Source organism: Paraphaeosphaeria sporulosa (genome assembly GCF_001642045.1).
Source record: "Paraphaeosphaeria sporulosa strain AP3s5-JAC2a unplaced genomic scaffold CC84scaffold_2, whole genome shotgun sequence".
NCBI lineage: Eukaryota > Fungi > Ascomycota > Dothideomycetes > Pleosporales > Didymosphaeriaceae > Paraphaeosphaeria > Paraphaeosphaeria sporulosa.
In genome coordinates this window covers 3949590-3976105 of record NW_017253361.1, presented here as the reverse complement: position 1 = coordinate 3976105, position 26516 = coordinate 3949590, and the positions used below count along the sequence as shown (strand labels likewise).

The following is a 26516-nucleotide window of genomic DNA, read 5'->3' as shown; positions in this document are numbered from 1 at the left end:
CAACCTTGAATCATTAATCGAGATGACGTGAGCGGTGTAAGAGGTCATAATGACTTACAAAACCGAAGCTACGCAGTAAATTGTGCTGTACTTTGCTGCACTCGATGTTTCTGGACTTCCGCATTTTGATACAGCAGGTATGCGAATAGTGTCTGGTAGTAAATATGTTCCACTGAAACTTGACGATGCATCGTAGGTTTCGCCAGGATTCACAGCGATTGACACCAAAATTGGACTTCTGGAGCACACCATTTCCGTAGGAAGTCACAGCATATTGCGGTCATAAATCTACTACATGATAGTCTACCCTAGAATCTCACAGTCACGCAAAGTCCACGTTTTACTGTCAGCTACTGTTATTCTTTAAGCATTTTCAATTGGGCCTTGATCGAGATATCGTGAGTCACATCTAGGTCAAGTCGACAATGAGCGTTGGAATTATAATTGGAACTTTGGTGCCGCTATATAGTATTGATCAGATTCTCCTTGGTGTCAACTTCAGCTTCAAGCCTGGCTTCAACCAATTGTTGTATACAAACATGTTCTCGTATTCATTTTTGGGGTTCCAGACCTCGTTGCTACCATACATCTCCACATCGTGATGCCAGAGCAATTTGGCAATTATCAACCTCATCTCCATGTACGACAGGTTTCTTCCTATGCACCCTCTCGGTCCTAAGGAGAAAGGGTTGCTAGCACTGAGCTTATCCGTCTGATTGTTCTCTCGGTCTAGCCAGCGCTCCGGGCGGAAGACATAGGGATCCTGAAAGTTTCTTTCCGACTTGGTAGCTGCCCACATGCAGACAGACACCGTAGTGCCACCAGGAATGAACTCGCCGGAAACAGTGTCGCCACCTTCGGGAACCGTGCGGACGAATCCAATAGGTGCAGAGGGGAACATCCGCAGACCTTCTTCAATTACAGCCGTCATATATGGCAGCTTCGCAAGGTCCTCGAAATGAAGCTCGTCCTCGGACTGGAATGAAGAGCGGATTTCTGCGGTTAGTTTATCCAGGATGTGCTTGTTCTCTGCTCGGGTAATGAGATTGAAGAGACCGGTTAGGAAGCCAGCGGTAGTTTCGGTGCCGGCGATGATGAACAATGCGCCGTTGACGATGACTTCACCGAGGTTGAGGTCGCCTTTGTCCTGCTGCTTCATCACGTAGTGCAGAAAGTCGCGATTATCTGTTTTCGTTTCCATTCGTTTCAGGATCTTCTCCTTGCTGTAGTCCAAATGCTGCTTGCGGCTCTCGGCGACATGAGACGGTATACACCACTGTAGGAAGCGTTGAAGTGGGCTGCCAGTCTGACTGACGCGGCGAGTGGCTTGCTCGATAGCGCCTGCCTTGATGGACTCGCTAATGAGAGGTACCCAGAATCTGAAGTCCTCTATTGGTCGTTAGACTAAGTTCAGGGTAGCAATGAGTACACGTCTTACCATTGTGCAGGCATCCGAACGGCTCTCCAAGCGCCAGCTCACCGATGACATCGAAAGTCGTGTAGGCAAACCAATCAGTAACATCAACAATTCCGTCCCCACGAGCGAATTCTTGCATCTTCTGGGAGAAGGTCTCGATATATTTCATGACGATCGACTCCTGCTCAAGTAGTGCTTTGGTGGAGAACGCGTGTGACAAGGCCCTCCGTTGGCGAGCATGATCATCATCGCCCGCCATAGTGATTGTCGACGCGCCGTGAACTGCTGCGATCGATCCTACATGGATCGGGTCTTTCTGAAAGTTCTTGTGGCCCAGCCCGCGTGAGCCATAGATGTCTTTCCATGCAGACTCATTGTCAAAACAGAGCTCGTTGGGCGCTATCCGCACGATGGGACCGTATTTATCGTGGCAGGCTTTGACGTAGAAGGGTATGCGACCGCGAAGTAGACTCCATGTGGCCGGAATCTAGAAGTTTCAGCCCTTATCCTCCGTGAAACTTCTTTCGGACTCACCGGAGTCAATCGTGCGAAAAGTGGCCCAGGAAAGCGTGCCAGTGGATGGAAGTATAATCGGTATATAGCATTTGCAATAATGTAAATGAAGAGCTGTGTTTTGTTAAATCATTGGGTAAAGCTGGGGACAATTCTAGCACTCACTAAAACACCAGATGATATAGCTACTGACTGCCCTGGATTGTAATGAGCGAATCGCAGCTCATCCCAATTCAATACTGCCATATCAGAAGCGATAGGAAGTCGACGATATCATCAATTCATAAGCCAGCGATCTTTGAAGGGTATAAAGCTCTAGGAGTCTGGTCCACGGAAAATGAGGGTCCTTGTTGTGATCACTGCTAATTGAAGACCTGAACGCACACAGAACCATCTGGCAGCGTCATGCCTAGGATGAAAGGACCATGACTTGCGCAATGTTGTGGAATGGCTCTATCGATAGCGTGTTCTCCGCCCCCCGCTTTTCCAACGCCCTGGTCGAACCGTATTTCCCCTTTTCCGACAACAAGCGGCACCCATCATCCGTGAGCTCAATGCGCCTCAACTAACGCAATGGTACCATGTGCGTGGCGTCTAACTTACTGGCGCGGGCGCCACGCGCGGTCGCGAGGATGGATAACGCGACAACCGTGGCCTTAGCGCCTCCTGCTCATACTGAGCGAAGAGTCGGAAATGCAACTCTGGTTCGACCTTGTTCCGATTCCTGGCATCCAAAACCTTTCTGGGGAACGGAACGCTACTGAAAAACTCACTTCCTGTCGTAGCTGTTCGACAGGAACCGCGCCGAGTCCTGAGCGAGCGTGACAACCCTTACCTTGCAATTTCTTGCACCAATCCAATGACTATGACCCCAGCCCTGCATATGAAGGGAGTTGCAGAGTCTCGAGATCGCTCACGTAGCGTATTGAGGATTGGTGGTGTCTCTGGGGGAGTGTTTGACCGCTTTCGCTCGATCCAAGATCTCGCCAAAGACCCAAGCATTCATGGTATGCAGTATGGCCTTCCTGCGCGACATGGTCGCTGATGATAGCAGTACTTTTTGGCGACTGGATCAGCGAAATTAGTATGACCTTCCGAGGCAATGAGCGCGCATCCCGAACACCAGACGCTGAGCAAGTTGCGTTCGAAATGTCATTTATTTCCGCGCTCAAGCCAGCAATCCAAGACATCGCCAAGAACAAGCAGAGGGTCGCAGTCAATGCCGGTTCTTGTGACCCTGAGGCTATGGCCAAAGTCGTGCAGCAGCTCGTCAAAGACCACGGAACAGACCTGAAAGTTTCATGGGTCACAGGTGACGATGTCACGACACAATTCAAAGAGATGCTAAAGAGTGGGGAGAAGTTTCCGTCCTTGCCTTCAGACACCCCCATCGACCAGTGGGGCGTAGAGCCAGTGTGTGCGCAGGCTTATCTAGGAGGCGTTGGAATCGCCGAGGCCCTTCGTCACGGGGCCGATATCGTCATTTGCGGCCGAGTCGCAGATGCTGCGCCTGTGGTCGGCGCAGCCATGTGGTTTCACAACTGGGGTCGCGAAGACTTCACAGAATTAGCTCATGCGCTCATGGCAGGCCATTTGCTCGAATGCAGTTCTTACGTTACCGGCGGATATTATACAGGATTCAAGAAAGAGTTACTCCAGTCGAGAAACTGCACCAACTTAGGCTTCCCTATCGGCGAGATTGAATCGAATGGCGAGTTCGTGATCACCAAAGAGAAGACCGCCGGTGGAATCGTGAACGTCTCGACCGTCACTGCGCAATTGCTGTACGAGATCCAAGGTCCGCTGTACTACAACTCTGATGTCACAGCTCGCCTTGATGGGATACACGTAGCAGACGAAGGACCAGATCGTGTACGAGTCACTGGCGTAGTCGGCTTGCCTCCTCCACCTACCACCAAGATCGGCATCACTGCTCGCGGTGGTTGGCAAGCTGAGGTTCATTTCTTCCTCACTGGTCTTGACATTGCGGAGAAAGTCGAGCTCGTAAAGAGGCAAACGCTGGAATCGATGGGAGAATACCAGAAAGAGTTCACAACTTTGACCTTCAACGTCACTGGCTCGGTAGCCGAGAACCCCAAGAATCAGGCGAGTGCGACAGTCGACCTTCGCATTTTTGCTCAGAGTAAGAATCCCGATATCATGTCTGCAGGATCGCACAAGGGTGTTGCGCCTGACACCCCCAGCTTTGCGAAATGGGTGATCGAGAACTGCTTGCAAGGCTATCCAGGTGGCACTCCTGCCATGGACCTGCGGCAAAGTACTGGCAAACCGTTCTTCGAGTATTGGGTGGCATTGTTTCCGCAGAACAAGATCAATCATGAGATGCATACGTTCAACGGGATGACCATACCAGTGCCAGCTCCAACCGTTACAGCGATGTATCCGCGTCAGCAAGTCTCCTACGACACATCGTCACCACTCCCACTCGACTCGTGGGGTCCTACAGTGCGTGCGCCCCTCGGTCATATCGTCCACGGGCGGTCTGGGGATAAATCTTCCGACTGCAACCTTGGCCTATTTGTGCGACACGCTGACGAATGGGATTGGCTCCGCTCATTGCTCTCCGTAGGAAAGCTACGAGAGCTGTTGGAAGAAGAAGATACAGGGAAGAAGATCGATCGCTTTGAGATCCCCTCCTTGAACGCTGTGCATTTCCTCCTGAGGGATCACTTGGATCGCGGCGCGAACTCAAGTTCAAGCTACGACATCCTGGGGAAGAATGTGTGCGAATACATCAGATACAAGAAGGTGGATATACCAAAAGTCTTCTATGACAGAGGTACGATCTAATATTGTATAAATACAAGTGCAAAAATATACCCACATTTATTGGAACATTCGCAGTGATACATGGATTAGCTTCTGTGTAGATCCGTGGAGCGTGCAGAGCTCGAGATAGTGGAATGCCAATTGCGGGGTTAACCTAAGGCTCAGCCTCACCCGGTGCCCGGATATCTTTCTCCACGCGCTAAGTCGCGTGTCCTTGTGATGTGCTCCTACATTCAAACGCAGTAGTTTTATACCGAGCCGCAATACATGCAATTCCCCACACCCATAACACAAACAATCATACACAATGGGCGAGCCCGCAAACCTTCCATACATTCGAGTTCAGCTATGCATCAAGAAGAAAGACGAAGTGTCTGACAAATTTTTCCACGACTACTGGAAAGGCAACCACGTCAAGCTTGCACTAGAGAATAAGAAATTCGTTGACAAGGTCATCCGATACAATCAGGTACGCAATATCATCATTCTTCAGACGCGGCTTACCCCAGCAGTTCCACACCTCTCCAAGCTTAAAAGCACAGGCCGGAGAGTTCAAAATTCCTGTACCAGAATATGACGGCATTGCAGAAGTATGGGTCAAAGACATTGAAACCTGGAAGGAGATAGCAACGGATCCCGACTTTATCGCTACAATTGCGCCTGATGAGGACAACTTCATCAAAGCACCTATTCATATAATGCTGGGGTACGATAACACCGTCATTGGGGATGCTGTTAAGAACAAGCTATGAAAGCTGAGCAGAAAAATACAAATTCATTTGAGAGTCTATAATCTGCTTCATATGACAGAAGTCCCATGTACATCAAATCAACTCTACGGGCTGAGTTCAGGTGTGTCCCCAAAAGAGTACGACTGGAATGCTGGTGGGTATCTATCACCTGTGACCTCGACCTTCTCAATCTCCGCGCGTATCTCCTTCACTTCTTCAGCGGTCAGCTGCACTTTGATGGAGCCGATGTTCTCCTCAAGATATTTGATTTTCTTGGTTCCACTTGCAACCTGTTAGCATATAGCAGGAAGGGCAATGCTGTACTTACGGAATGGGAATGACATCTGGGCCTTGCGCTAGTAACCAGGCCAGACTCAACTGCCCAGCAGTGCAATCCTTCTTGGCTGCGATATCCTGCAGTTTCTGCACCAGCTTCAGGTTCTTTGGAAAATTCTCCTTGCTGTATCTCGGCGCATATTTTCTAAAATCGCCGTCTTCAAAGTCGTCCGGACTTTTGATTTGTCCGGTAAGAAAACCTCGCCCCAGCGGGCTATAGGCGACGACCGCAATACCTAGCTCTCGACACGTCTCCAGAATTCCAATCTCGGGGTATTCGATGTCAAGGGCAAATGGGCTGTACTCAAGTTGCACGGCATCAATGTGGTGAACCTTCTCAGCCCTTCTGATTGTCGCAGCAGAGACCTCACTGAGGCCGATAGCACCGATCTTCCCTTCCCTTGCAAAACGTTAATTCTGCACTAAGACGTCATGCGGAGAGACTTACTTCTTCAGCTTTGCCATTTCAGATACCGTCTCTTCAATGGGGGTGATTTTGTCCACACGATGACAATAATAAAGATCAATCTTGCCCAAACCCAGCCTCCTCAGACTCTTCTCGCAGGCCTGCCTCACATACTCAGGGTCACTTCGCATCGTCGGTTTTCCATTTTCGATAGTCACGCCGAATTTGGTGGCCAGGAATATCTGATCGCGTTTTCCAGTGCGCTCGAACCACAGTTTCAACAGATCCTCGCTGTCGGCATCTGTTCTTTGTAAGTTCAACTGCTGAAACAATAGCGGAACTTTGGGATTACTTGAAGGCAGACATACAGACATCGGAAGTATCCCAAAATGTAGAACCAAGCTCCAAGGCACGATCTAGCACTTTGAATCTAACTTCATTCTCTTCGACTTTGCCATACGATGCGCTCAGTCCCATAGCACCAAATCCCAACGCTGAGACCTCGGGTCCACATTTTCCAAGTTTCCTTTTCGGAAACGGCGGCATTGTGTCTCTATGAAACTCTATGCTGGGCGCGGAACAGTATAACAATTGTATGGGGATTCAAAGAAAAGCTACACAACATCAAGATGAAAAATTAGATAGCTCCGCCTCTGGTCTGCAGCTGTCAACCGAAAAAAAATTGACAAATATCTTAGATTGAGAAAACGGACCAATTCCTAATTGATGGGCTGTCGCAGCCTCCGAATTCACTGATCAATGTCCGGGGAAGTCCTAACGGTCTTGTCGGAACTACATAACCATGATCGCGTCGAGCTAGCGCCGTGTTTCAAGGCATTACGCCTCCCCTCCGGAGTTAGCCCAGCACTTTTTCAAGGGCGGAAGTGCGGGCACCCCGCTTCCCCTCAGTGGAAGCGAGTCGTGCCGTCTACACGCTATCTCATGTACCCCAGACGGCCCACATTTCAGTAGTGCATTGCCCGGAAATCCATTTTCCGACTCACTTCAACGCTCAGCATCTTGCCCATCGATCAGCTGCCAAAGGTCTAGACCTGAAATCTGTCGCAAGACTTGTAGAAAGCGCCGGTGGCGTTGGGCGAGACTTGTCATTGTTCAATTTGTTATACGGAAATTCACATCCGCAAGTACGCGTAGTTGTGGTTCATGAATAGTGACAGGAGTCATCACCGTGCGCCAAATGTGCACTAAGAGTGACAGTGGGACATCAGGTACAAATGCAGATCATCGTCTAGGCATGACCCACATTCCCTGTGACTTGAAGCGCAAGCTGCCAGGTTACACCATCAATCATCATCAAAGGCATCCAAAATGACAGACACCGTGTTTGAGAAAAGCCACTCTGAACATGTCGAACAGGCTTCCAGCTCTCATGATGGGTCTGGACATGTCGCTAACATTGGGACGGATGCGCACGGCTTCACTGCAGATGCTGAGGAACTCCCAAAGGGTTATTATTACTCGCCTTTCTTTCTCGGAACCACAGTTGCGATTGGACTTAATTTGATGGTAAGCAAACTCTGCACTTGAATGACCCAGCTCTCTGGCTTTGGGAGTGAAGTTGGTCAGTAGGTCTTATTGACACATTCGACAGGGCTCAACTGGAGGCTTCGCTCTCGTAGCACCTGGTAACTTTACACCGAAATACTTGTCACATACGAAGACTCATCTTTCATAGTCCTCGGCCAGATCGCCGTCTCATTGGACGCAGCATCGAGCGTCATCTGGCTGTCTCTCGTTTACACCATGGGTTTGGCCGTTGGCCTTACACTTGTCGGAAGGATCACGGATACCTTTGGACGACGTTGGTTCTTCATCGGGGGCACGGCACTTGGATGCATTGGTGCCATCGTTTCGAGCACTGCGAAATCCATCAACGTGTTGATTGGTGGACAAGTACTGGTAGGATTGAGTGCTTCTACGGGCTACAGCTATGCCTTTGTGATTGGAGAGCTTGTCCCAGTGAAGCGCAGATGTAAGTAATATCCCAGCAGAACGTTGCTATGTCTCCGGCATATCTTGTACCATACCATGTCCCACTTCTATATCCCACACTAATCAGGCTGCAGTCATCTTCAACGCTATCATTTTCATCTTCTCTTTTCCCACAGCCGGGTTTGGCGCTGCGATATCAACTGCATTCATTCTCAAAACAAGTGCAGGTTGGCGATGGGCATACTACTTGCTCATCATCCTGAACGGTCTCACTGCGATACTATACGGCGTCTTCTACTTCCCGCCGACATTCCATCAAAAACACGGAAAAGACCACGTCTCAAAGTTCCTTCGGACATTCGACTGGGGTGGACTCTTCCTCTACACGGCTGGACTGGTTCTATTCATCCTCGGTCTCTCTTCTGGCGACACTCTATATCCGTGGGTCGATGCTCGAGTGCTCGCACCTCTTATCATCGGCGTCTTGTGCTTGATAGCGCTGTTCGTATACGAGAGTTACGCCAAGTTGTCCCAGCCTTTGATTCCCATGGAGTTCTTTAGGAATCGTGGTTGGGTCGCGTCCATGCTGAGCTTGTCGCTTGGAGCGAGTGTTTACTACAGCCAGGCTATCGTTTGGCCTCAAATGACGGCAAATGTTTACGCTGAAGGGCGTCTCATGTGGGGTGGAGTGGTCTCCTCCGTTGTTGGTATCGGCATCACACTGGGCGAGATCATTGGAGGAGGGTTCGCAAAGGTATGTGTTACTCCCTCGCATTGTTCGGCTAGACATCGTGTTCTGTTAGCTAACAGATTCGTAGCATCTAGGTCATTGGAAGCTCCAATGCCTCACCGTTATCACCCTAGGTACTCTCTTTCTAGGCCTCGCCGCTCTGTGCAAGCCCGACACACCAGGGATGGCCATTGCATTTATGATGCTTGCCACGACTTTCGTTGGCTGGAACGAAGCCCTCGTCTTACCCATCTGCACGATCGTAATCCCAGACCAAGCTGAGATCGGTACAGCTGCTGGTGTTGCTGGCTCTTCAAGGTCAGCAATTAGCACCGTTGCAAGCACGATTTACTCCGTCGTCCTGGCCACAAGGACTGCTACGGAACTTGGACGCCAGGTGCCAGCTGCAGTCATCAGAGCAGGTTTACCCGCTGATTCAGTATCAGCTTACATGGCTGCAATAGCAGCTGGTGCCCCCGAATCGCTTCTCAGTAAAGTGCAAGGTTTGACACCAAATGTTATCGCAGCTGGTACGGAGGCATATCGCTATGCCTACACAGATGCTTATAAGACCATATTTTTGGTCAGTCTTGCGTTTGGTGGGCTAGCAATCATAGCAAGCTTCTTCATCCCTGATGTTGATCACTTGATGGGCGGTAAGGTTGCGGCAACTCTGTCAGGTCGAGAGAAAGAAAAGTATACGGATAGGACGGCATGAATTAGGTCTTCTTATATCACGACTGCAGGCAGAATGATGATTTGCGAGTCCAAAAGCATTTGATTAACTACCTAAAACATTTCTCGTTCCTCAAGTGAGTGTCGTAAACAAATCCAACTCTTGTATGTATGCCGATAGACTTCCATCAATCTTGAACCCTGCGGTTGTTAGTGAAGCTCACTACTCGAGTTCTGTAGAAACCTACAATTTTCCGTTCGGCTGTACAATTTCATCGACGCGTCTTTTTCATGCTCGGAACCTACGAGCAAACTGAGCGAAGCGTTTACCGATCGGGCCATGGCCGTGTCCAAAGGGATGGCCCTGGGCATGGTCTCCATGGCCGTGTGCGTAATCGTAGGTGTGGCCACTCCAGAACGGGCCATTTCCTCTCACACCGTCGCCAATGCTCGAAGGTGGCCGGTCCGGTGGCCAATAGAATGGTAGCCATGGCTCGTCTCCCGGTTCTCCCTTGCCTTTGCCTCCTTTGACTCCTTTGACTCCTTTGGTTCCAGGTTGTTCCTACACAGAACGTTAGTTCATGTGTCTATTGCAGACAAGCTGCTCCTTAAATGAGTTCGCGTTAGTGCTACTGCTCGTTGCTGCTCAGGCATATGCTCAGATTGTGCTGCTTGACAAGCTTGCTCATGTTAGTATGTTAGTGGCGTCGACCTGTGCTAGATCGCTAGGTCGTATGCTCTTGCTGAGTTGCTGACCGCAACTCCAAGCAATGTCACTAGTGTTAGAAAGTCGACCTACCCCATCACCACCATTTCCTCTATCGCCATAGCTCCCTCCATCGCCGCTGCTGCCGTCTCCCGGGCTTCCGATCCCTGACTTGTCATCTCCTGAACCGCTATCGCCTGAGCCTCCATCCCCTAAGCCGCTATCGCCATTGCCACCTGAATAAATTCCTTCATCATCCTTTGGGGGAGTCAGCAAATTGCGTCTCCGGCACAGGGACAAAAGACCTATGCACCCAAAGCCAATGGATGTGTGCTGTGCTCTGGAAAAACCAAGTATGGGAAACAACAAGACAAATGTAAGGGAACAACGACGCTCTTCGCTATCGTCCGAAAGGACGTCAATGTGTAGCAACTATCCAACCAATCGAAGGATGGAAACTTAACAGACTCCTGTCGCAACATCAGCAGATTATCTAAAATAGTCTTCCAATGCCATCAGCGAGCTCATTTGTGTTTGTCAATGATCGCACTCGTACAGATGATACAGAAAGTAAATCACTCACCTGATTAAGTCGGTTGATAGGCATGACGGTCAAACTAAATGTCAGCTCGTTCGTCCATGGATCCTTGGTGTGTCCTCCGCGATCATTTACAAGGTCGAGCTTTCCTTCGTGCCAGTTAAATACGCTTATGCTGAGGGGGGGTTTTTTTTTTTTGGCAAGGGTGAGACACGCCGATAACCACAGACCATAGAATGCAATGCATTCAGTGGACATGGGCATAAATGATGTCTGTACCGGTCAGCCAAAAGTGTCACCTGCCTTGCGTAAGCTCAGCAAGACCAGGTTACCTAGAGAAGAATAATCATTGTGACAACATGGACAGTGTCATCGCTGCCCGTGAGCATCGTAACAACAACGGCATATTGCAGCATGGAAGCACACAGTGGCAGAAAGGTGGACATGCCAGGTGAGTCGAAGGACCCTGATTTCATAATATACCGCAATAGAGAAGGCAATGCCACTCTTTGGAGGAAGTATTTTGCAACATCGTCCGGTATGCAATGCCAACGCGCGAAAAGCCCCGGCTACAAGATCACATGTAGATGTGTGCTTCGAAAATGCATCCCCCGTCGCAACAACGCAGTAACGACCCCTGACAGGGTCGTCTCTCCTGGATTCCATAGCTGTTTTGGGGCGCTATGATTGTGGTCTAATAGGTAATGCCTTCATTCCAGTTATGTTTTGGTCGCGTTTTGGGCTCATTCTTCCAGCCTCTTCCTCCGCCTTTTCCCTCTTCAAGCTTGCCACGACACATGGTAGGCAAGATTCACTTAGATGCAATGACGTTCGGGAAAGAAGTCATACCTGAGCTGCTGCAGATCCTTCCCTCCTTCCTTTAAATGTAGTCATTGCATGATGATCACTTGTGATATTGTTGCATTTTCGGATGTTGCCAATAATCTTATCGACTACGTAACATTTCCATTCGCTCGAAATCTCAACCACTTTGCACAAAAATGTGACTCGTCAATTTTGATGCCTTCCCGGGGCCATTTTGATCCCTCAACTACGGCCACCGACGCCGCATATCTTCTTGTTCTCACTAATCTGGGCAATCCTCTGAATCGGTCACGCCTCCATCCGCACTAACCGCTCCGCTTGGTTTGTTTCTTCTCCAATTCAGTAACTTGTCTCCCACGCGACGTATCCGCGCGTCTAGCTCCGCCCTTGGTAAAATCCTTGTCAGCTCCTTCAAGCCCTTGCAGCGGATGCATTCCCGCGCTCCCTTTCCTGCCGCACCCCAGCCCGATCTTCCCAGCCACCTCTCGCAATGGTCCTCAAAGCATTTCACATGCAGGTAGTGTCGGCATGGCAATGCGTACATCGGACGCAACCCCAGGAAGCTCGCTGGCCCTTGACCACAGACCTGGCAGCGAACTGAACTTGATGGCGAAGGAATAAGCGTAATTGCGTTCCAGGTGATGTCCTGGGAGAGCGGAGGCAATTCGCAGTCCCCACTATGATAAGTTCCGCTCTTGTTGACCGCACTCTCCTCGGTAACAAGGGTGAGAACGGGCGCAGAGAGGTGTGGCGGAGAATGATCGACGCGCCAGCCTCGTAACATCACTTCGACGTCTGCTGCGATCTCCTCGTAGCGCTGTCTCATTTCTTTTTCTTGCCTAGCGTAAGCATGCCATGCCTGATACTCTTCTTTCTCGATGTCCTCTAGTGCGCTGAACGCTGGCGAGGGAATGCTGAAAAAGTCTCGCAAGCTTTGTACACGAGATTTGGTTGCCATGTGGGCTTTTCTTGCTTTTCGCTCGGCGGCTGTGGTGTCCTTTTCTAGGTCTGCGGCGTTAATGGCTGCATTACTTACGTCGGTGATTTGCTCAGTGTCATCGTGTGACTTTTGGCCGGGAGGGGATGTAATTTGCTTGATGAAGGTGAATTGCAACGCTTTCGAAAAGGAAACTTGCTTGAAGAGGGTTCTTGAAGAGCGCGGCTCGTCAACAGCTGATGAGGAAATTGGCGTGGGCTCCGCACGGGTGAATCCCGTAGAGCAGCGCTTGAGCATTGGCATAGCCATGGTGAAGTGTGGTCTGACCTGCTCGTGAAGATGCTGATTTGGAGTGTGTCAGGATCAAAATGGGATGTGGGATAGAAATACTGCACACGAGCCAAAATTATTTATTACTTGTCAAGAATTGCATTCTGAAGTTTTATTCAACAGTTGGGCAACGATGTTGTTGGGAAGTGTTTTGTCCATGGTCAGCCGTGCTACGAGGAAACACCGAAAACCAAAGCCCGTCCTGAGGTTTCGTAAGAATATGGAATCTCCGAATGTCTATTTGATATCTTATCAGTTTGACTGGCCGAGTACTCGACGTGAGCAGGCAGACCTGTTCGATTCTAGCGTCTGTCATAAAAGCAGTCACTGTGTCGTCCTCGAGTGCTAAGCTGGTTGACAGGGTCTCATTCTGGTGGTTCCCCAACAAAGTGGAGCTGTATTCTGAACATTACTGATAAGAGTGGGACTTGGCCAAGGGACGAATGCGGCATCAATGAAACGAAGTGAACTACATAGTTCCTTCCCTGATCTCCAGTCGCCCTCTCAATTTCTTGCCCTCTCCAATCTCCGCATAGAAATAAGTCCAGACTTGTTAGAGCACGATTTCTGGTAACAGGACATTGTCATTTTGGAGTTGTGACGTCGTAGGCATATTTACACAAGACTATCTCCGTAGGAATACTGATGGATGGCAATTCAAGTTGCATTGTGTGCTGTCACGATCCTCTGGAGAGCATTGCTGTGCAAATTTGTCATTGAGATTCAGAGGAGCCGAAGAAATGTTTCAGGAACGGGAAGCAACGCCTTCCAAGTGATTCTATGATGGACCCATCGCCATCGCTACCGGCCCAACGTTCAGTTCTGCGCTGCTATTCCGTGGAGCCGCCTCACCGAATTTTCGTCAAGCACAACAAACCCCAGTCGTTGTATGGACTCTTCGACACAGCACCGTGACCAGAGAAATTATAGACAAAAGCATGGATACTATTATCGGATATGGTTTGCGTTGCTCATATGACACCGCTGTAAATCACGGTGGTACGCGCCTTCAGAAGCCTGTCCCCAGCGATATCTTCGAAGAGCTCTAAGAATAGGATAAACCGTACACTCTGTGCCTGCTCCCACGACGTTCGTTCAGCTGCGCTGATGCGACGGGGTGCCTGATTTGCGCCTACCCCGGAGACAGGGCCGGATTCAGCAAGTGCCCCGCTGTTGCCACTTCCACGAGTGTCCCAGTAAGAGGGTACGCTGCGCCGTCGACGGAACCCAAACAACTCTCTTTCGACTACATCTACTTAATACTGCTCTCTCTTTCCATCTACTTTTGTTGCTTGTGAACAGTAGCCGGATTGTGCGGCCTGTTGTCACCCCTGCAACTACTCGCCGACCTGCCGATCTAATCCGCACACGGCAAATGCTCAGTACCTGCACCACGAAAGCATCTCGATCTGCCGAATTACCTTCCCATTCAAGGCCATCGTCGGCATATGCATTGGGAATGTCGTATTTTCGCCTCAACTCGCTCATCGCGGCCGTCTGCAGGCTCTGGGTTCGGCGAGCAGCTGGCTAGATTCTACACACACCACGTGCGCGTTGCACGCAAAGGTCCGGATTCTCCAGCGAACAACGAGAGCGGTAGCTTTCGCGAATGCGAGCCCCTTGGACAGCGGGCCGCGCTTCTTGGACGGGTGGGCTGATCCTGCAACACTGTCTAGGACAGCCCGTGTTGTGGAAATGGCAGCAGATTGTTTTTTCGAATGGGCTTGTAGGGCTTTCGGCTGGCCAAGAGCCATGATCTCCTGCACCTGACATTCATTTGCGGATAATTCCGCTCCCTCCCGCCCAAGCAGAGCTCAGACAATCCACCCCATGCCGTGGCTATGGTACAACGTGGCTGGCTTCGTAATGCAAGCCCAAGTGTCTCCTCCGGCGGCTTGCCAACTCGTGCCGAGTCTGGATTCGACACAGACCAGATGCATCCCTCCTTAAGCTCCCACGCCTGCATCAACACGTACTGCGTTCAAAGCGAATGAGAGACAGGTGGCTCTTCCAATAATTGAACGCGCCGCCCATCCAAACCTTGTTCGCTCCCTAAGTTGTCGTTGTCTGGGATCCCAAGTCGGGGTCGGTCGGGTCGGTCTTGTAAGCTATCGACGTGTCGCATCGTTCGGTCCGTGGTAGACGGTAGTGATTATCCGCATCCCTTTTGGTGTCTAGCGGATCGTGTAGTGTGCGGGAAGGATGACGCTGGGACAGACCAATCCAGCGGCTCGGGTTCGGTCCCTCCCAGGTTAGGGAGGCATGGGCGCTTGCTGTGGGGTCACTGCGACTCGCTACACAGGCGAGGCCGACGATACCTCCACATCGCCCACAAACCACCGGCACCGCCGAAGATGGTGGTGCGAAGTCAATTCGCGAACGGTTCTATTCGCTAACTTGGAACGGGTTCGGATTCCGCAACAGTTGCCTGGCGATTACGAGGACGAAAATGACGGTTGTCGTCGAGTCCGCTAAAAATGGCCTCGTGGCCTTCGGCAGCTTCATGGGTGCACAGCACTATCGATCAGATCTAGCACAAGGACCGTGTTGGTTGTCAAACAGGGTCCGTTCGCTTGGTACGGAACGTCAGAAACACGACGCATCGCATCGCAGTGGAGGACGCTCAACCGAAACCGTAATATTGGTACTCCGCCAGTGAGCATTCATTCTGCGGATCACCCGTCGATGTGGCTTTGTGGCATCCCACGCACTGCATGTGCGCATGCCATGCATCTCCCATCTCGTGCAAGTCTTCCAGAATAAGTTCTTTTGTAAATGCAAAGCTACCGCTATCGCACTCCTCACGACCTAGTTAGCTCATTTACGGCGGGCTAGACACGAACTCTCAGGACGGACGGAGCCCCGTCCGCCTTGCAGCAGTCGAAGCGCAAATGGGGGACATTAGACGGTTGTTGGCCCTTTCGTTTGCAACAACGTAGCCATATCTGACGATAGCGCATGTCTCAGAGCGGCTTCGTGGCCATTGTCGCCCCTGAGTACGGCCTCGCTGGATGGGGGCTGTTTCGCTCACCATCAGACCGGGGCAATTGCACGCCGATTCTGACGGATGAGATTGTGTTTGCTCAGCAACCATTCAACGCACCGGCATTGTTTTAATAGAACCGAATTCTGACCCGTTGCCAATCATATTCCGTACCGTACACGGGAGGTACATAACATGAGACGATCGGAATTTCTGGCAGCGTTGTTGATCTCCGGTCAGGCACAAGTCGTCATGGACGGAGGGGATATCACCAGTCAGGAATACGCTCGCGAAAGTGGCCCTTCCTGTCCTAGACCAGCGTGGCTATCTTCAATTTGTCCGCGGGACACGAGCCTGGACTGGACAGGCCAGGATAGTCAGGTCACCACACGAGGGCCCAGACAAAGCCTTTGCAGAACTGTGGCCGTGCAAACCTATCGTATCGCGGGAAGCTCAATCACGGACACGACGCACGTCCCTGGGCTGGTTACGGCCGCTGATTGGACGCCAAGCGATTCTCTGCTCGCCGTCCGCTATATATAGGTCCGAAATACGGCCCTGTGGCGGTGCGACAGCCATGATTGACGAGTTCGCACTCTGCTGCCCTGTTGCAGCGGAATTGCTTGGGCTACAAGCATGCCAAAGCATCGATTCCTGACGTGTACCCATTGCTCATGGAAATCCGGAACCCCCACGACGTGCATATGCAAGGTATGGACCAAGGCTACGTCCCAAGAGCTTCTCGTATCATCTCCTACGAGAACCAGAGGTCGTAGTCGAAAACTAATGCGGCGCCATCGAGAAGACTGGCACATAGCTCCTTTACATGCCGCTGGATCGACGGATAGCCCTACCAAGCCATGGTGGCCGAACCATCAACAACGCATGGCCCAAGCACCATGTGTGGACGAGGGGCTGCCACAATCCACCCCAACGTGCCTTGCCCCGCAGCTGCGACCTATTTGACTGCCAAGACGCCTTATTTCACGTGCAGCGCAGGAGCTGCTTTGTACGGTGTGTAATTAGCGAAGCGGTCATTGTTAGACATGGCTCGTCTGGGTTGGAGAGAGGCGTTACATTGTGTCTCGAGAGGAAACCCGTAGCACCGTAACGCAGGCAATATTCATGCGTCAAAGCGCCGCGTCGCACTGCAGAGGAAGGGCTGGGGTAGCATGATAGGCTGCACGCTCCCAGGACAGGGTGCCGTTCACGCTTCTTAGCAACCTTACCCATGAGGCCGGGCCAGAGGATTCAGGGACCACGAGCGTGAGAAGCAGCGTGACTGTGCGGACCCGGCAAGCCGCCTGGAGGCGGAACGAAAAGCCCGAGTATTACGACAGAAGACAGGCCTTGTGCTGGCCAAGCGGTACGTACTGGCTCCAGAGGCTGGCCAGGGTGAGATTGCACGCCCGCAGACCCGCAGTCATCAGCATGAAACCAGATGGTTTGCTGGCGGTGGTCGAAGCGTCCACGGGGCTCGTCCATGGTTCACCGGCGACAACGGCCACGGCGGCGCGCGCCGCAGCGACGTGGAGCGCGAGATGCTCGCTGGCCGGCGGTGAGGCCGCAGACAGGACGCACGGGAATGCAGTGGGTTGGTCACTGGCACAGAGCAGCATCGCTCGGGCAGGGGAGCGGCGCAGGGTGCTGGCACGCTGCGGTGTGGGCAGAAGCTTGGTGCGCGCGACATGGCGCGCAGAGCCTCGCGGGTCCCCTTTGGGCATATGGTGTGGGCGGAGGGTATATTTAGGCCGCCCGGGGCCGCCAGCGAATGGGCGGCGGGCGCGCGCTGCGCCATAGGCCTGCGCCACAGGCAGGCGAGGGCGCGGCGAATCAGGGCGGCGGCGGCGCCGGCGCAGTGGATGGCAGGACGTGGCTCCCGACAGAAGCGGTGGTCGACGTGCAGAATGGCGGCACGTCGCCTGGCGCTCGTCCCAATCCGCGTGCCTTTGCCCGCTTGGGCGTCGAGGCTCTCGCAGCGCGGTCCTGCCATTCGCCGGCGCCCGCCTGCCCCCACCGTATCCGGCATGGTCGCGAAGACGAGGTGCAGCGTCGTGCAGCGCCGGGGCTCGCCCTCACCGCACCTCTGGGGGCTCGTCTGACCGCGATGTGGTCGGCGCGCGCGATCGAGGCGGAGACGTGGATTCATGGCCGCCGGTGGTCGCGCACACTTGTCTTTCTCATTTTCCTAGCGTGCACTCACCGTTCCCACCCCAAGCCACGCCCAAAGGGCCTGCAAGGGTCCGCCCGCCGGGGGGACGGTTGCTTCGTGCGCAGCATGGCGCCTGGGGGACCAGCCCGCCTTATACATAACCTCAGCATGTCGCCCCCGAGAGCCTCTTCACCAGTCCAGGCCTCCGATCGCCCGTCACAGCTTGCAGCCCATACCCTCTCCGACTTTGCTTCGACAATCTGCCCGTCCGGCCTCGCCATCCTGCGTTGCTCGTTACCGGGTTGTCGGCCTCTGCACCATCGCATCCATTCCCATCCTGGCCGCGCCCGCTATCACTCGAACAGCAAGAACAGCAGCAGATCACCAAAAGCCAATATTAGACGCCCTCGAGCTCGCCGACCCGTGCGACGGCCCCAAGGCTCTACGCGGCCCCGGCTAATCCAGTGTTTCAACGTAGGTGTCCCCTGCTTGTCCATAGACCTTCACACCCTAGCCCGCGTGCCCCTGTCGGCACGGTGCTGTTTACTGCTTATGCTAACACTGGGGAAGCCGACACCCTATATATCCACTCTTCAGCCGTCTTAGATACGGCCCCTCTCGTCATGGTCGACTACGTCCCATACACCACCGCCAACATGCCTCACGACTTTGAGCTTTACTCCCACCAGGAGCAACAGCTCGACTTCATGCCTACCTCACAACCATTCCACCCCTCCACATCATATTCCATGGATCCCACTTTCAATGGTGCTTTTGAGCCCCAGGACCTCCAGTTTCACTACGATGGCATTGCCCAGGGCGTCAAGGCAACCTTCCAACAATACACAAGTCCCATGGCATCCCCTCACTCGATATCGAATTCGTTCCAGGAGCAGCCACCAGTGCTTTCGGCCTCGTCAGAGTCTGGCGCTTCAGTGTCATCCTCCGCCATGGGCTCCCCGTCACAGTTCAACGAGCCCTGGAATCCACTCTCGGCGGGCCTTGGGTTCGCTCAGGGTTTCGAGTACCCCGGCATGGCAGACGCCGTCAAGGTCCCGGGCTGTGTGGGTGAGTCAAACAGCATCTCTTCAAAGTCCGCGTCGTCTTCTCTTCAATCTTGTCCAACGCCCACGTCGGATCCTTGGCACCCAAATGTATTTAGATCGCTTGCTACTCCTGCTTCGGCAAGATGGTCGGGGTCGAGGTCGAGCGCATTTGCAGGCCGTCGAAATTCTCTACTGTCGAATGAAGTACACCCTGGCGACATCGTCGATACTAGCTTAGATTCTCCTTTCATTCCAACGTCTCCTTTCTCGCAGTCTCCTCAAAGTCAGCCGAGTTCCCTTGCCAAAACTGAATCGTCTTGTTGGTTCTCCTTTGATACTCCCAGTCTCGCACACTCCCGCAGACCAGGAGCAAACGCTGACCGTGAAGCAGACCCTAGTCTCACCCAGTTTGGGAACCCTCTGGCCTTCATGCCCCCTTCGCCATACCCAGAGATCAGGACTACCCAGTCCCCTTACTTCGGCGTGATTGAGCATCCGCCGTCGCCTGCCTTGTCCAACATCTCCTCTCACAGCCGGCGCCCTGGATCGAACAACTTGAAGCGAGGCTCAGCGTCCCCCTTCCTCAACGACCGTTTCCAGCCATATCCAGCGTACAACGGCCAGAGGCGGCAATCAAACGCCTCACTGCACTCTCATCACTCGGGTACCAGCCGGAAGAGCGCAAGCAGCTACGAGCTTGACGAGGAGACGCGCGAGAAGGGCCTGTGCCCGCTGCCAGAATGCGGCCGCGTCTTCAAAGACTTGAAGGCGCACATGCTCACACATCAGAACGAGAGGCCAGAGAAGTGCCCAATCACCACTTGCGAGTACCATCTCAAGGGATTCGCAAGGAAGTACGACAAGAACCGACACACACTCACCCACTACAAGGGTACCATGGTGTGTGGTTTCTGCCCGGGCTCTGGTTCAGCGGCTGAGAAGTCGTTCAACCGCGCCGACGTCTTCAAGCGCCACCTCACTTCGGTGCACGGCGTAGAGCAGAACCCGCCCAACAGCAGGAAGAAGTCGCCCACTGGCCGCAAGCCGTACTCGGGTTCGCAACAAGAGATGGCTGGTACTTGCTCTACTTGCTCCATTACATTTGCCAACGCGCAAGAGTTCTACGAGCACTTGGACGACTGTGTTCTGCGCGTCGTTCAGCAAGCCGACCCCAGCGAGGCTATCAACCAACGTCTGTTGACATCGGTCGCCGAAGACAAGAACGTCTCGGAAACGCTCGACCGCAACGGCCTATCGAATAGCATCGAGTACACCGTCCCCAACTACGACGAGGAAGAGGAGGAGGATGAGGATGAGGTCGACGTCGACGATGCAAGCGACGACACTTACGGTGCACGTCGCTCGCGGTCGGGCAAAGGCTCCATCAAGAACAAGTCGCATTGACAACTAACACACCCCCGAGGTGTCACATCGCACGTCGGGGGTGGTAACCCCTCCAAAGTTACGAAGGCCTCTGGTGCGAGGGGCCCTCGGGCCGGGCTGACCTTTTCCAAGGGCGGCGTGGCAATCACCGGTTCGGGACGCAAGAAGCGCAAGAACTACCCCGTTTCGTGGGGGTGCCCGACGGACAAGATGAAGATGAAGAAGCGCGTCCTCTGCGTCTACGACGGGCCGCGGCGTCTCTGGAAAGACGACATGATGCTCGACCAGGAGTTTGAGGTCCGCCTGAAGCTGCCCGACGGCAAGTCTTACGTGACGGACCTGGACGTGCAGACGCTGAAGCGCGCGGATGCGCTGCACGATGCGACGCCCGAAGAGAAGGGCCCGTGGACGCCCGACAACATCATCGGCGGCCCGCATCATCCCCATGTCACGGCCGAACTCCAACACCAGCAGTATTTGATTTGATTGTAACGCATTACCTTTACCGGACTATTTTTACCACGACACTCTACCTTTTTCTCGCTCGAGCCCAAGCGTTGGAATCGAATTCGAGACGTACACTGAGACGCGATCAAGACCTCTTGTTGTACCACGATATTTATCTGCTCTGCTGGACACGCGCTTCTTGTTGATGCTTGGCTCGACGGTCTTGTTTACTCGGACTGCTTTTAATGGATGACTTATTTGCGGGATGGACGGATGGATGGGAAGGCACTTGGGGGCATCTGGGCTAGCGACTGATACCACTGAAAACGGGAGGATGGCATGTTTGCTGGCGTTTTGGGCTGATGATGATATGCGATGATTGCACGTGGATGGCGATGGTGGCTAGCTGCTGCAGCTATCGCATCGACACCGCGACGGGATCGGCGACTGTGCTGGTCGCAGGCCGGGGTCTCCTAGTCTAATGTATTGTCTGAGCGCTACCCGAGTGTCTACGTTGCCGTGACTCGACTTGACTTGTCGACTTGACCCAGCTTTTGCTTGACGCGCTGCGACTCCGTGTGCAAGGTGGTGCTGGAGGCAGTGGGTGCGGTTCGGGCTGCGCGATCGCCGGCCGGGTTCAGGGCCTTGCAGACGACTGATCTGATTTTGGACGGACCCTGGCTGCCCTTAGCAGTGATGCTGGGCGATAGCGCGGATGCGATGCGCTGCGAGTAGGCGGGGATAGCAGGCAGCCCGCGGTAGAGTGCACTGCAGAGTGCACTGCGCAACGCAATACAGTGTATTCGGGCCAGCGAAAGATGAGCGGGACGGACGCGTGCATTGGCATTGCAGACGACGCTGCGCTCATTCCGGTGGCCTGCGGTGCAGGTGGAGGCGGCAAGGCGGGAGGCGGGCGGTCGTCGGCGAGGATCAGCGGTGAAGGGTGCGGTGGGCGCTTAATCCTCTCTAGTCCTTTCGACACCTCGTGAAGCTCTCTACTCTTACGTCGTGTGCTAGTCGACTGGGGTTCGGGCTCCGCCGTCATGGAGCAACCCGCCCCAGCGCCCGTGGCCGTCGCAAACTACCAGCACGCGCAGGAGGGCATCTTCAGCGGGCCGCCCGTCCACCTTGCCCGCGGCCGCCAGGCGCGCGACCCCCAGGCGAAGACGGTCTCGTACACCGTCGCCAGTCTCGACGCCTTTGAGACGTCGCTGCGCGAGTACCTCGCCAACCCGCCCGAGCACCCCGACCACACCGACTGCCAGCTCTCCTTCTGGATCGGCACCAGCTTCCTCGTCGCCGCGCCCCCGGATGCCGCGCAGCCGCCGTCGCAGTCGCAGTCGCAGTCGCAGTCGCAGTCGCAGTCGCAGTTGCAGTCCCACGCACAGTCGCAGGCGCAGGCGCAGACGCAGCCCCGCTTCGCGCCGCACGACGCCTCCCAGGCCTACAGCAGCACCCGCGCTGGCAGCAGCAGCGGCGCAAATGGCATCCTCGCACCCCAGTACGGGGCCGCCTGCCCAGGCGTGCCAGACCCGGCCACGGGCCTCGCACTCGACTTCCAGCAGCCGCAAGCCAGCCCGTCGAGTGCCGTCGGCGCGCCGCCCAGCTCCAGCAGCAGCAGCGCCGGCAAGAAGACCGAACACAAGATCTCCATGAGCATCCTCGAGGCCCTGCAGCCGATGCCCGACACCAGGGACAAGATGAAGAAGCAGCGCGCCATCGCAAAGTGCTGCGTCGACGCCATCCAGCGGTGCGACGGCTACCGCTACAGCTTCCACAACTGCTGGGAGAGCCGCGAGGACGACAGCTACCGCTTCTCCTACTACTGCAACGACTCGCTGCTCAACAAGGACCGCGCCGCCAACGGCAAGGGCGCGAAGCTCGGCAAGCGCGCCACCAAGCCCGTCTACGACTGCAAAGGCGTGCTGTCCATCAAGTTCTCCGCCACCAAGCAGGCCCTGGATGTCTTCTACAAGCACATCCCCATCCACAAGACGTACGAAGAGCGCGCCCCTCCGCCGCGGAAGGACTCGCGGAGGCGCAAGTTCCTCGAGGAGAACGACCCGGACACGCTCAAGAAGTTGACGAGCCGACCGAAGCCGCCCAGGCCAGATCTGCCCCTGGAAAGCGCGCAGAAGGCGAAGAAGAAGAGGAGGACAGACGACCAGAAGTCGTCTACCTCGCTTGAGAGCGACCTGCGTGCTCAGAGCCTCCGCTCGCTGCTCGAGCTCATTCGCCCTGACCCTGCTCCCGAGCACTCACCTCCAGAACCCCCTCCGCCCCCTCCACCTACCGTCCAACAGCAACGTCCTGTGCCGCCTCCGCCGCCCTTGCAATCCGCCCAGCAGCAGACCCAAGTGCAGCAGCAAGCACAGCCCGCCACGCGGAAGAGACCAAGGAACAGCTGCGATGTCTGCAAGGTCAAGAAGACCAAGGTATACCGCCCCTCTTCCCGCGCAAGCCCCTCACTGACCAGCCAAGTGCGACGGTACGCGCCCAGTCTGCCAGACCTGCATCGACAAGAATCGGCAGTGCTTCTACACCGTCGACCAAACCCCCGACGAGCGCCGCCCCTCCGCCATCCCCGATGCAGTGGATCCCATACTCACACACCACGCACAGACCGCGCCCACCGAGCTCTCCGAGCTCGAGCGCATGCGGAAAGAACTCGAAGACGCAAAGGCCCGCATCCACGAGCTCGAGGAGGAGAAACGGAGGGCAAGCACGACGCCAGCGCATACACCGCAAATGGCGCAGCAGCCCCGCCCTCAACTCCAACATCAGTCTCAGTCTCAGTCGGCTGAAACACTGCCCCAGAACCAGACACATCCACATCCGCACCCGCACCCGCATCCCCAGGCCCAGCGCGACCAAAAGCAGCAACAACAGCAGCGTCATCACTCACGCTCCCACTCGACCTCCCTACACCCCCAATCCCACCCCTCCCAACCCCAACAGTCTCAAACGCAGCAGCCCCAGCAGTATATCCCTACCCCACCCCCAGTCCCGCACACACACAGCATCCCCAGCCCGCAACAAGCAATGCAGCAGCTCCAGACGGCGGCCCAGCAACTGCAAACGCCGCACAACACGCACACGGTCAACGCTGGGCACGCCGGGCACGGCCATCCATCCTCGCACGGCGCAGGCGCGTATTTTGCGAATCCGTACGGCATGCCGAGCGGGCAGGGCGTGGTGCGCAACGCCGGGCAGGCGCAGAGCGTCCAGCCGGGCGTGCAGGTCCAGGGTGTGGGCACTCCGATGGGCGTCGGCGGCATGGCGCCAGCGGAGCAGCCCTATGCGCGCGGCTTCGCCAACGGCGAGTGGGCCGCGGCGGGGTACTATGGGTACCAGAGCGGGACGGCGCCGGGGCCGCAGGGGCAGGAGGACTGGGGAGGCGTGCGGGCGCAGGGCGTGTTCAGGCAGGTTTAGCGCTGAGGGAATTGGGGGAGAGAGTGCTGTGCTGTGCTATGTGTACTGTGGTGATACCCCGCGTTGTACTTTTTTTTTTTTTTTTTTTTTGCGTTGTAATGGCGTTGCCATGGATGGCCGTGAATGCGACGTGTAGCTGGAAACACACCGAACCGAATCAGATATATCCCCACCCCCTCTTCCTTGAATGACAAAACCAGCGTGCTCCCATGGGTCGAGAATGTGCGTGTGCGTTGCGCCCCGAGTCACCCCAGGGCCAAGCATCACAACTCCGATTGACCACGGCTTGAGCTGCGGTGTACACGACTTCTCCGTTCGGCGTTCGAGAGACAGCCAAGGGCACTGGGTCAGGCATGCGTATTGTATATTCATTCGCTACCTAGCAGCCCGGTGCCTCTTCTTGGTTGAGAAAGCACACTCCCGCCTCCATCCCCACCGTCACCATGAATCGCTAACCGTGATAACGCCGTGGGGAACAAGCAAGCCCCGTCATGTCACGTCACGTCGTAACTCTGCACCCTAACGCCTGCAAATGCCACTCCGTCTATGCTCGAACCGAAAGCACCCCCTACGCACACCACCATCACTCTCTGCGCCACGGAGGCTGTATAGGCTTCGCGTCCTACGAGAAGCCCATTTTTGACCCGATGCCGCGCAAGCCCGCGCTGATCCCCTCGCCAAACGAGTTGTCCTTTAATCCGCCTTCTTTCGGGCCGCCCTTGTCCTGCCGCACCTCGAAGCCCGCCGCCATCATGTTCAGGCGCGTGAGGCGCAGGCGCAGGGTGTGGTCGTACGACTGTGCCATGGCGAGGGCGTCGGCGTGCACGGTGTAGCGCGGATTAGTAGGCGGGGAAATGAGGAGGCGGTCGACGAGGTCGATACGAGCGTCGAGGGTGCCGCTGTTGATCATGGCCTCGAGCTCGTCTTCGATAGTGGCGTAGTCGCCGCCGGCCGTCTGAAACTTTGCCGCCATCTCGTCGAGCGTGACGCAGCTGAAGGGGATGAAGTACTGGACGATGCTCTTCCGGCGGATGAGGCCGTAGATGTTGGACAGGTCCTTAGAGAAGTAGACGTCGAGGAGGTAGTCGGTGCGGTAGTTTTCGAGGACCTCGAGGCAGGCCGAGTACTTGGATGCGCAGAAGAGGTTGATGGCACGCCGGATGTGGGGCTCGAGCTCGAGGAAGTTGCGGAAATCGTTGTTGTCGAGGACGCGGTCTTTGAGCTGGCTGCGGTCCATGGAGGCGAGGGCACAGAGGCCGCCGTAGACGGCAATGTCGTTACCTGTGATGACCTCACGCTGCCATGTTATCCCTGCGACCGGCTCGGCGGTGAGGAAGGCGGGTGACGTGTTGATGAAGGCGGTTGCGGCCTCGCGGTAGTTGGCGGCTCCCATGTGCGCCAGGCCTGCACATGCCGATATGATGGGCTCAAGCTTGGCCTTCTCGTCGCCCTTGACTTGTGTGGAATCGAGCTTTGCAATGTGCGATTGCACAGTGAGCCACGACTTTTGTGCTATGCTGACGAGGAGGAGACGCAGCGTCATGTCGGCGAGGTGCTTGGGCGAGGTGCAGTGCTCACGCATGCGCATGTAGGCCTTGTGTGCGTTGCTGTATTCGCCGGCGGCGTAATAGAAGTGGCCCATGTCTTCGTTGCCCATCTGGACGACGGTTAGCCGCGCGTGCTAGCACTTGTCACAAAGCACCACTCACGCGTATGCTCTCCTTGATCATGTTGTTTTTGTAAGACTTCAGCTCGTGCTCCAGCTTGTCCTTCTCCGCCTCGACCTTCTTCGTCTTCTCCGTCGCCCATGTCGTGTCCGTCAGAGCGGCTGGATCCTCGGGGGCAATCTGGGCGAGCTCCTCCACCAGGTCGCAGTACAGCTTCACGTTCTTGCCGCGCTTCGCCTCTGCGATTGCGGTTCGGTAGGCGTCGACGGCGAGGTATGTGGAGTGCGAGCCAATGTGGCGGAGGCGGTCGGCGCGTGTGAAGCCATCGTAGTTGGATATGTACGATTCAAGGTCGAACTTCGGGGGATCTAGCTGCGTGAGCATGCATCTAGTGTGAACAATGAAGCAGATAGCTACCTCTGACGACGATATGGCCCTCCGATTTCCGTTTCTGGAAGAAGGGCGTGTCCGCAGCGTCCTTTGCCATGGCTGGTCGGCGTGTGTGTGGAGAGTGAGTGC

General features: G+C 54.8%; 11 protein-coding genes across 11 annotated transcripts; 6 read left to right on the top strand and 5 right to left on the bottom strand.

The window, feature by feature from the left end:
- Nucleotides 1-475: 475 nt before the first annotated feature.
- Nucleotides 476-2386, bottom strand: CC84DRAFT_1237672 (pisatin demethylase; the record flags this gene model as incomplete). Its single annotated transcript, XM_018183911.1, has 4 exons — nucleotides 2096-2386; nucleotides 1952-2044; nucleotides 1439-1904; nucleotides 476-1389 (listed from the first exon to the last, which is right to left on the bottom strand). The coding sequence occupies exons 1-4, from the start codon at nucleotides 2174-2176 to the stop codon at nucleotides 476-478; spliced, it is 1554 nt and encodes a 517-aa protein (XP_018041057.1). The 5' UTR covers nucleotides 2177-2386.
- A 427-nt stretch (nucleotides 2387-2813) lies between these two features.
- On the top strand, nucleotides 2814-4741 carry CC84DRAFT_1237670 (DUF1446-domain-containing protein; the record flags this gene model as incomplete). Its single annotated transcript, XM_018183910.1, has 2 exons — nucleotides 2814-2937; nucleotides 2982-4741. 2 exons carry the CDS (start codon nucleotides 2814-2816, stop codon nucleotides 4739-4741), a joined length of 1884 nt encoding a protein of 627 aa, XP_018041056.1.
- A 246-nt stretch (nucleotides 4742-4987) lies between these two features.
- Nucleotides 4988-5472, top strand: CC84DRAFT_1237667 (uncharacterized protein; the record flags this gene model as incomplete). Its single annotated transcript, XM_018183909.1, has 2 exons — nucleotides 4988-5189; nucleotides 5233-5472. Exons 1-2 carry the CDS (start codon nucleotides 5028-5030, stop codon nucleotides 5470-5472), a joined length of 402 nt encoding a protein of 133 aa, XP_018041055.1. The 5' UTR covers nucleotides 4988-5027.
- Nucleotides 5473-5555: 83 nt separating this feature from the next.
- CC84DRAFT_1237665 (Aldo/keto reductase) lies at nucleotides 5556-6739 on the bottom strand (the record flags this gene model as incomplete). The annotated part of the gene is made up of 4 exons (XM_018183908.1): nucleotides 5556-5733; nucleotides 5780-6187; nucleotides 6236-6494; nucleotides 6562-6739. 4 exons carry the CDS (start codon nucleotides 6737-6739, stop codon nucleotides 5556-5558), a joined length of 1023 nt encoding a protein of 340 aa, XP_018041054.1.
- A 783-nt stretch (nucleotides 6740-7522) lies between these two features.
- Nucleotides 7523-9610, top strand: CC84DRAFT_1237663 (MFS general substrate transporter; the record flags this gene model as incomplete). Its single annotated transcript, XM_018183907.1, has 5 exons — nucleotides 7523-7720; nucleotides 7806-7839; nucleotides 7890-8186; nucleotides 8281-8900; nucleotides 8965-9610. 5 exons carry the CDS (start codon nucleotides 7523-7525, stop codon nucleotides 9592-9594), a joined length of 1779 nt encoding a protein of 592 aa, XP_018041053.1. The 3' UTR covers nucleotides 9595-9610.
- A 74-nt stretch (nucleotides 9611-9684) lies between these two features.
- CC84DRAFT_1213988 (uncharacterized protein) lies at nucleotides 9685-12866 on the bottom strand (the record flags this gene model as incomplete). The annotated part of the gene is made up of 4 exons (XM_018182597.1): nucleotides 9685-9752; nucleotides 9858-10113; nucleotides 10351-10515; nucleotides 12207-12866. 4 exons carry the CDS (start codon nucleotides 12864-12866, stop codon nucleotides 9685-9687), a joined length of 1149 nt encoding a protein of 382 aa, XP_018041052.1.
- A 4273-nt stretch (nucleotides 12867-17139) lies between these two features.
- On the bottom strand, nucleotides 17140-18338 carry CC84DRAFT_491827 (uncharacterized protein). Its single transcript, XM_018186502.1, has one exon. The coding sequence runs from the start codon at nucleotides 18017-18019 to the stop codon at nucleotides 17297-17299; it is 723 nt and encodes a 240-aa protein (XP_018041051.1). The 5' UTR covers nucleotides 18020-18338; the 3' UTR covers nucleotides 17140-17296.
- On the top strand, nucleotides 18285-20567 carry CC84DRAFT_491791 (uncharacterized protein). Its single transcript, XM_018186501.1, has 2 exons — nucleotides 18285-18496; nucleotides 18593-20567. Exon 2 carries the CDS (start codon nucleotides 18646-18648, stop codon nucleotides 20470-20472), a length of 1827 nt encoding a protein of 608 aa, XP_018041050.1. The 5' UTR covers nucleotides 18285-18496; nucleotides 18593-18645; the 3' UTR covers nucleotides 20473-20567.
- Nucleotides 20509-20937, top strand: CC84DRAFT_1081188 (uncharacterized protein; the record flags this gene model as incomplete). Its single annotated transcript, XM_018173920.1, has 1 exon — nucleotides 20509-20937. A coding segment is annotated over one exon (429 nt), but the record flags the coding sequence as incomplete, so codon positions are not given.
- Nucleotides 20938-21897: 960 nt separating this feature from the next.
- On the top strand, nucleotides 21898-24403 carry CC84DRAFT_1113170 (uncharacterized protein). Its single transcript, XM_018175343.1, has 2 exons — nucleotides 21898-23333; nucleotides 23380-24403. Exons 1-2 carry the CDS (start codon nucleotides 21942-21944, stop codon nucleotides 24328-24330), a joined length of 2343 nt encoding a protein of 780 aa, XP_018041048.1. The 5' UTR covers nucleotides 21898-21941; the 3' UTR covers nucleotides 24331-24403.
- A 242-nt stretch (nucleotides 24404-24645) lies between these two features.
- Nucleotides 24646-26514, bottom strand: CC84DRAFT_1161564 (uncharacterized protein). The gene is made up of 3 exons (XM_018177775.1): nucleotides 26415-26514; nucleotides 26040-26365; nucleotides 24646-25987 (listed from the first exon to the last, which is right to left on the bottom strand). Exons 1-3 carry the CDS (start codon nucleotides 26482-26484, stop codon nucleotides 24953-24955), a joined length of 1431 nt encoding a protein of 476 aa, XP_018041047.1. The 5' UTR covers nucleotides 26485-26514; the 3' UTR covers nucleotides 24646-24952.
- Nucleotides 26515-26516: the final 2 nt, after the last annotated feature.

What these genes read in the sequence shown, in the direction of transcription:
- CC84DRAFT_491827 (XM_018186502.1), bottom strand. Translation starts at nt 18,019, where the DNA reads ATGAATCCACGTCTCCGCCTCGATCGCGCGCGCCGACCACATCGCGGT.
- CC84DRAFT_491791 (XM_018186501.1), top strand. Translation starts at nt 18,646, where the DNA reads ATGGTCGACTACGTCCCATACACCACCGCCAACATGCCTCACGACTTT.
- CC84DRAFT_1161564 (XM_018177775.1), bottom strand. Translation starts at nt 26,484, where the DNA reads ATGGCAAAGGACGCTGCGGACACGCCCTTCTTCCAGAAACGGAAATCG. An exon ending in GGGCCATATCGTCGTCAGAG is followed by an intron (nt 26,366 to 26,414) that starts GTAGCTATCTGC and finishes TCACGCAGCTAG; the next exon opens with ATCCCCCGAAGTTCGACCTT. An exon ending in TGATCAAGGAGAGCATACGC is followed by an intron (nt 25,988 to 26,039) that starts GTGAGTGGTGCT and finishes ACCGTCGTCCAG; the next exon opens with ATGGGCAACGAAGACATGGG.
- CC84DRAFT_1113170 (XM_018175343.1), top strand. Translation starts at nt 21,942, where the DNA reads ATGGAGCAACCCGCCCCAGCGCCCGTGGCCGTCGCAAACTACCAGCAC. An exon ending in GCAAGGTCAAGAAGACCAAG is followed by an intron (nt 23,334 to 23,379) that starts GTATACCGCCCC and finishes TGACCAGCCAAG; the next exon opens with TGCGACGGTACGCGCCCAGT.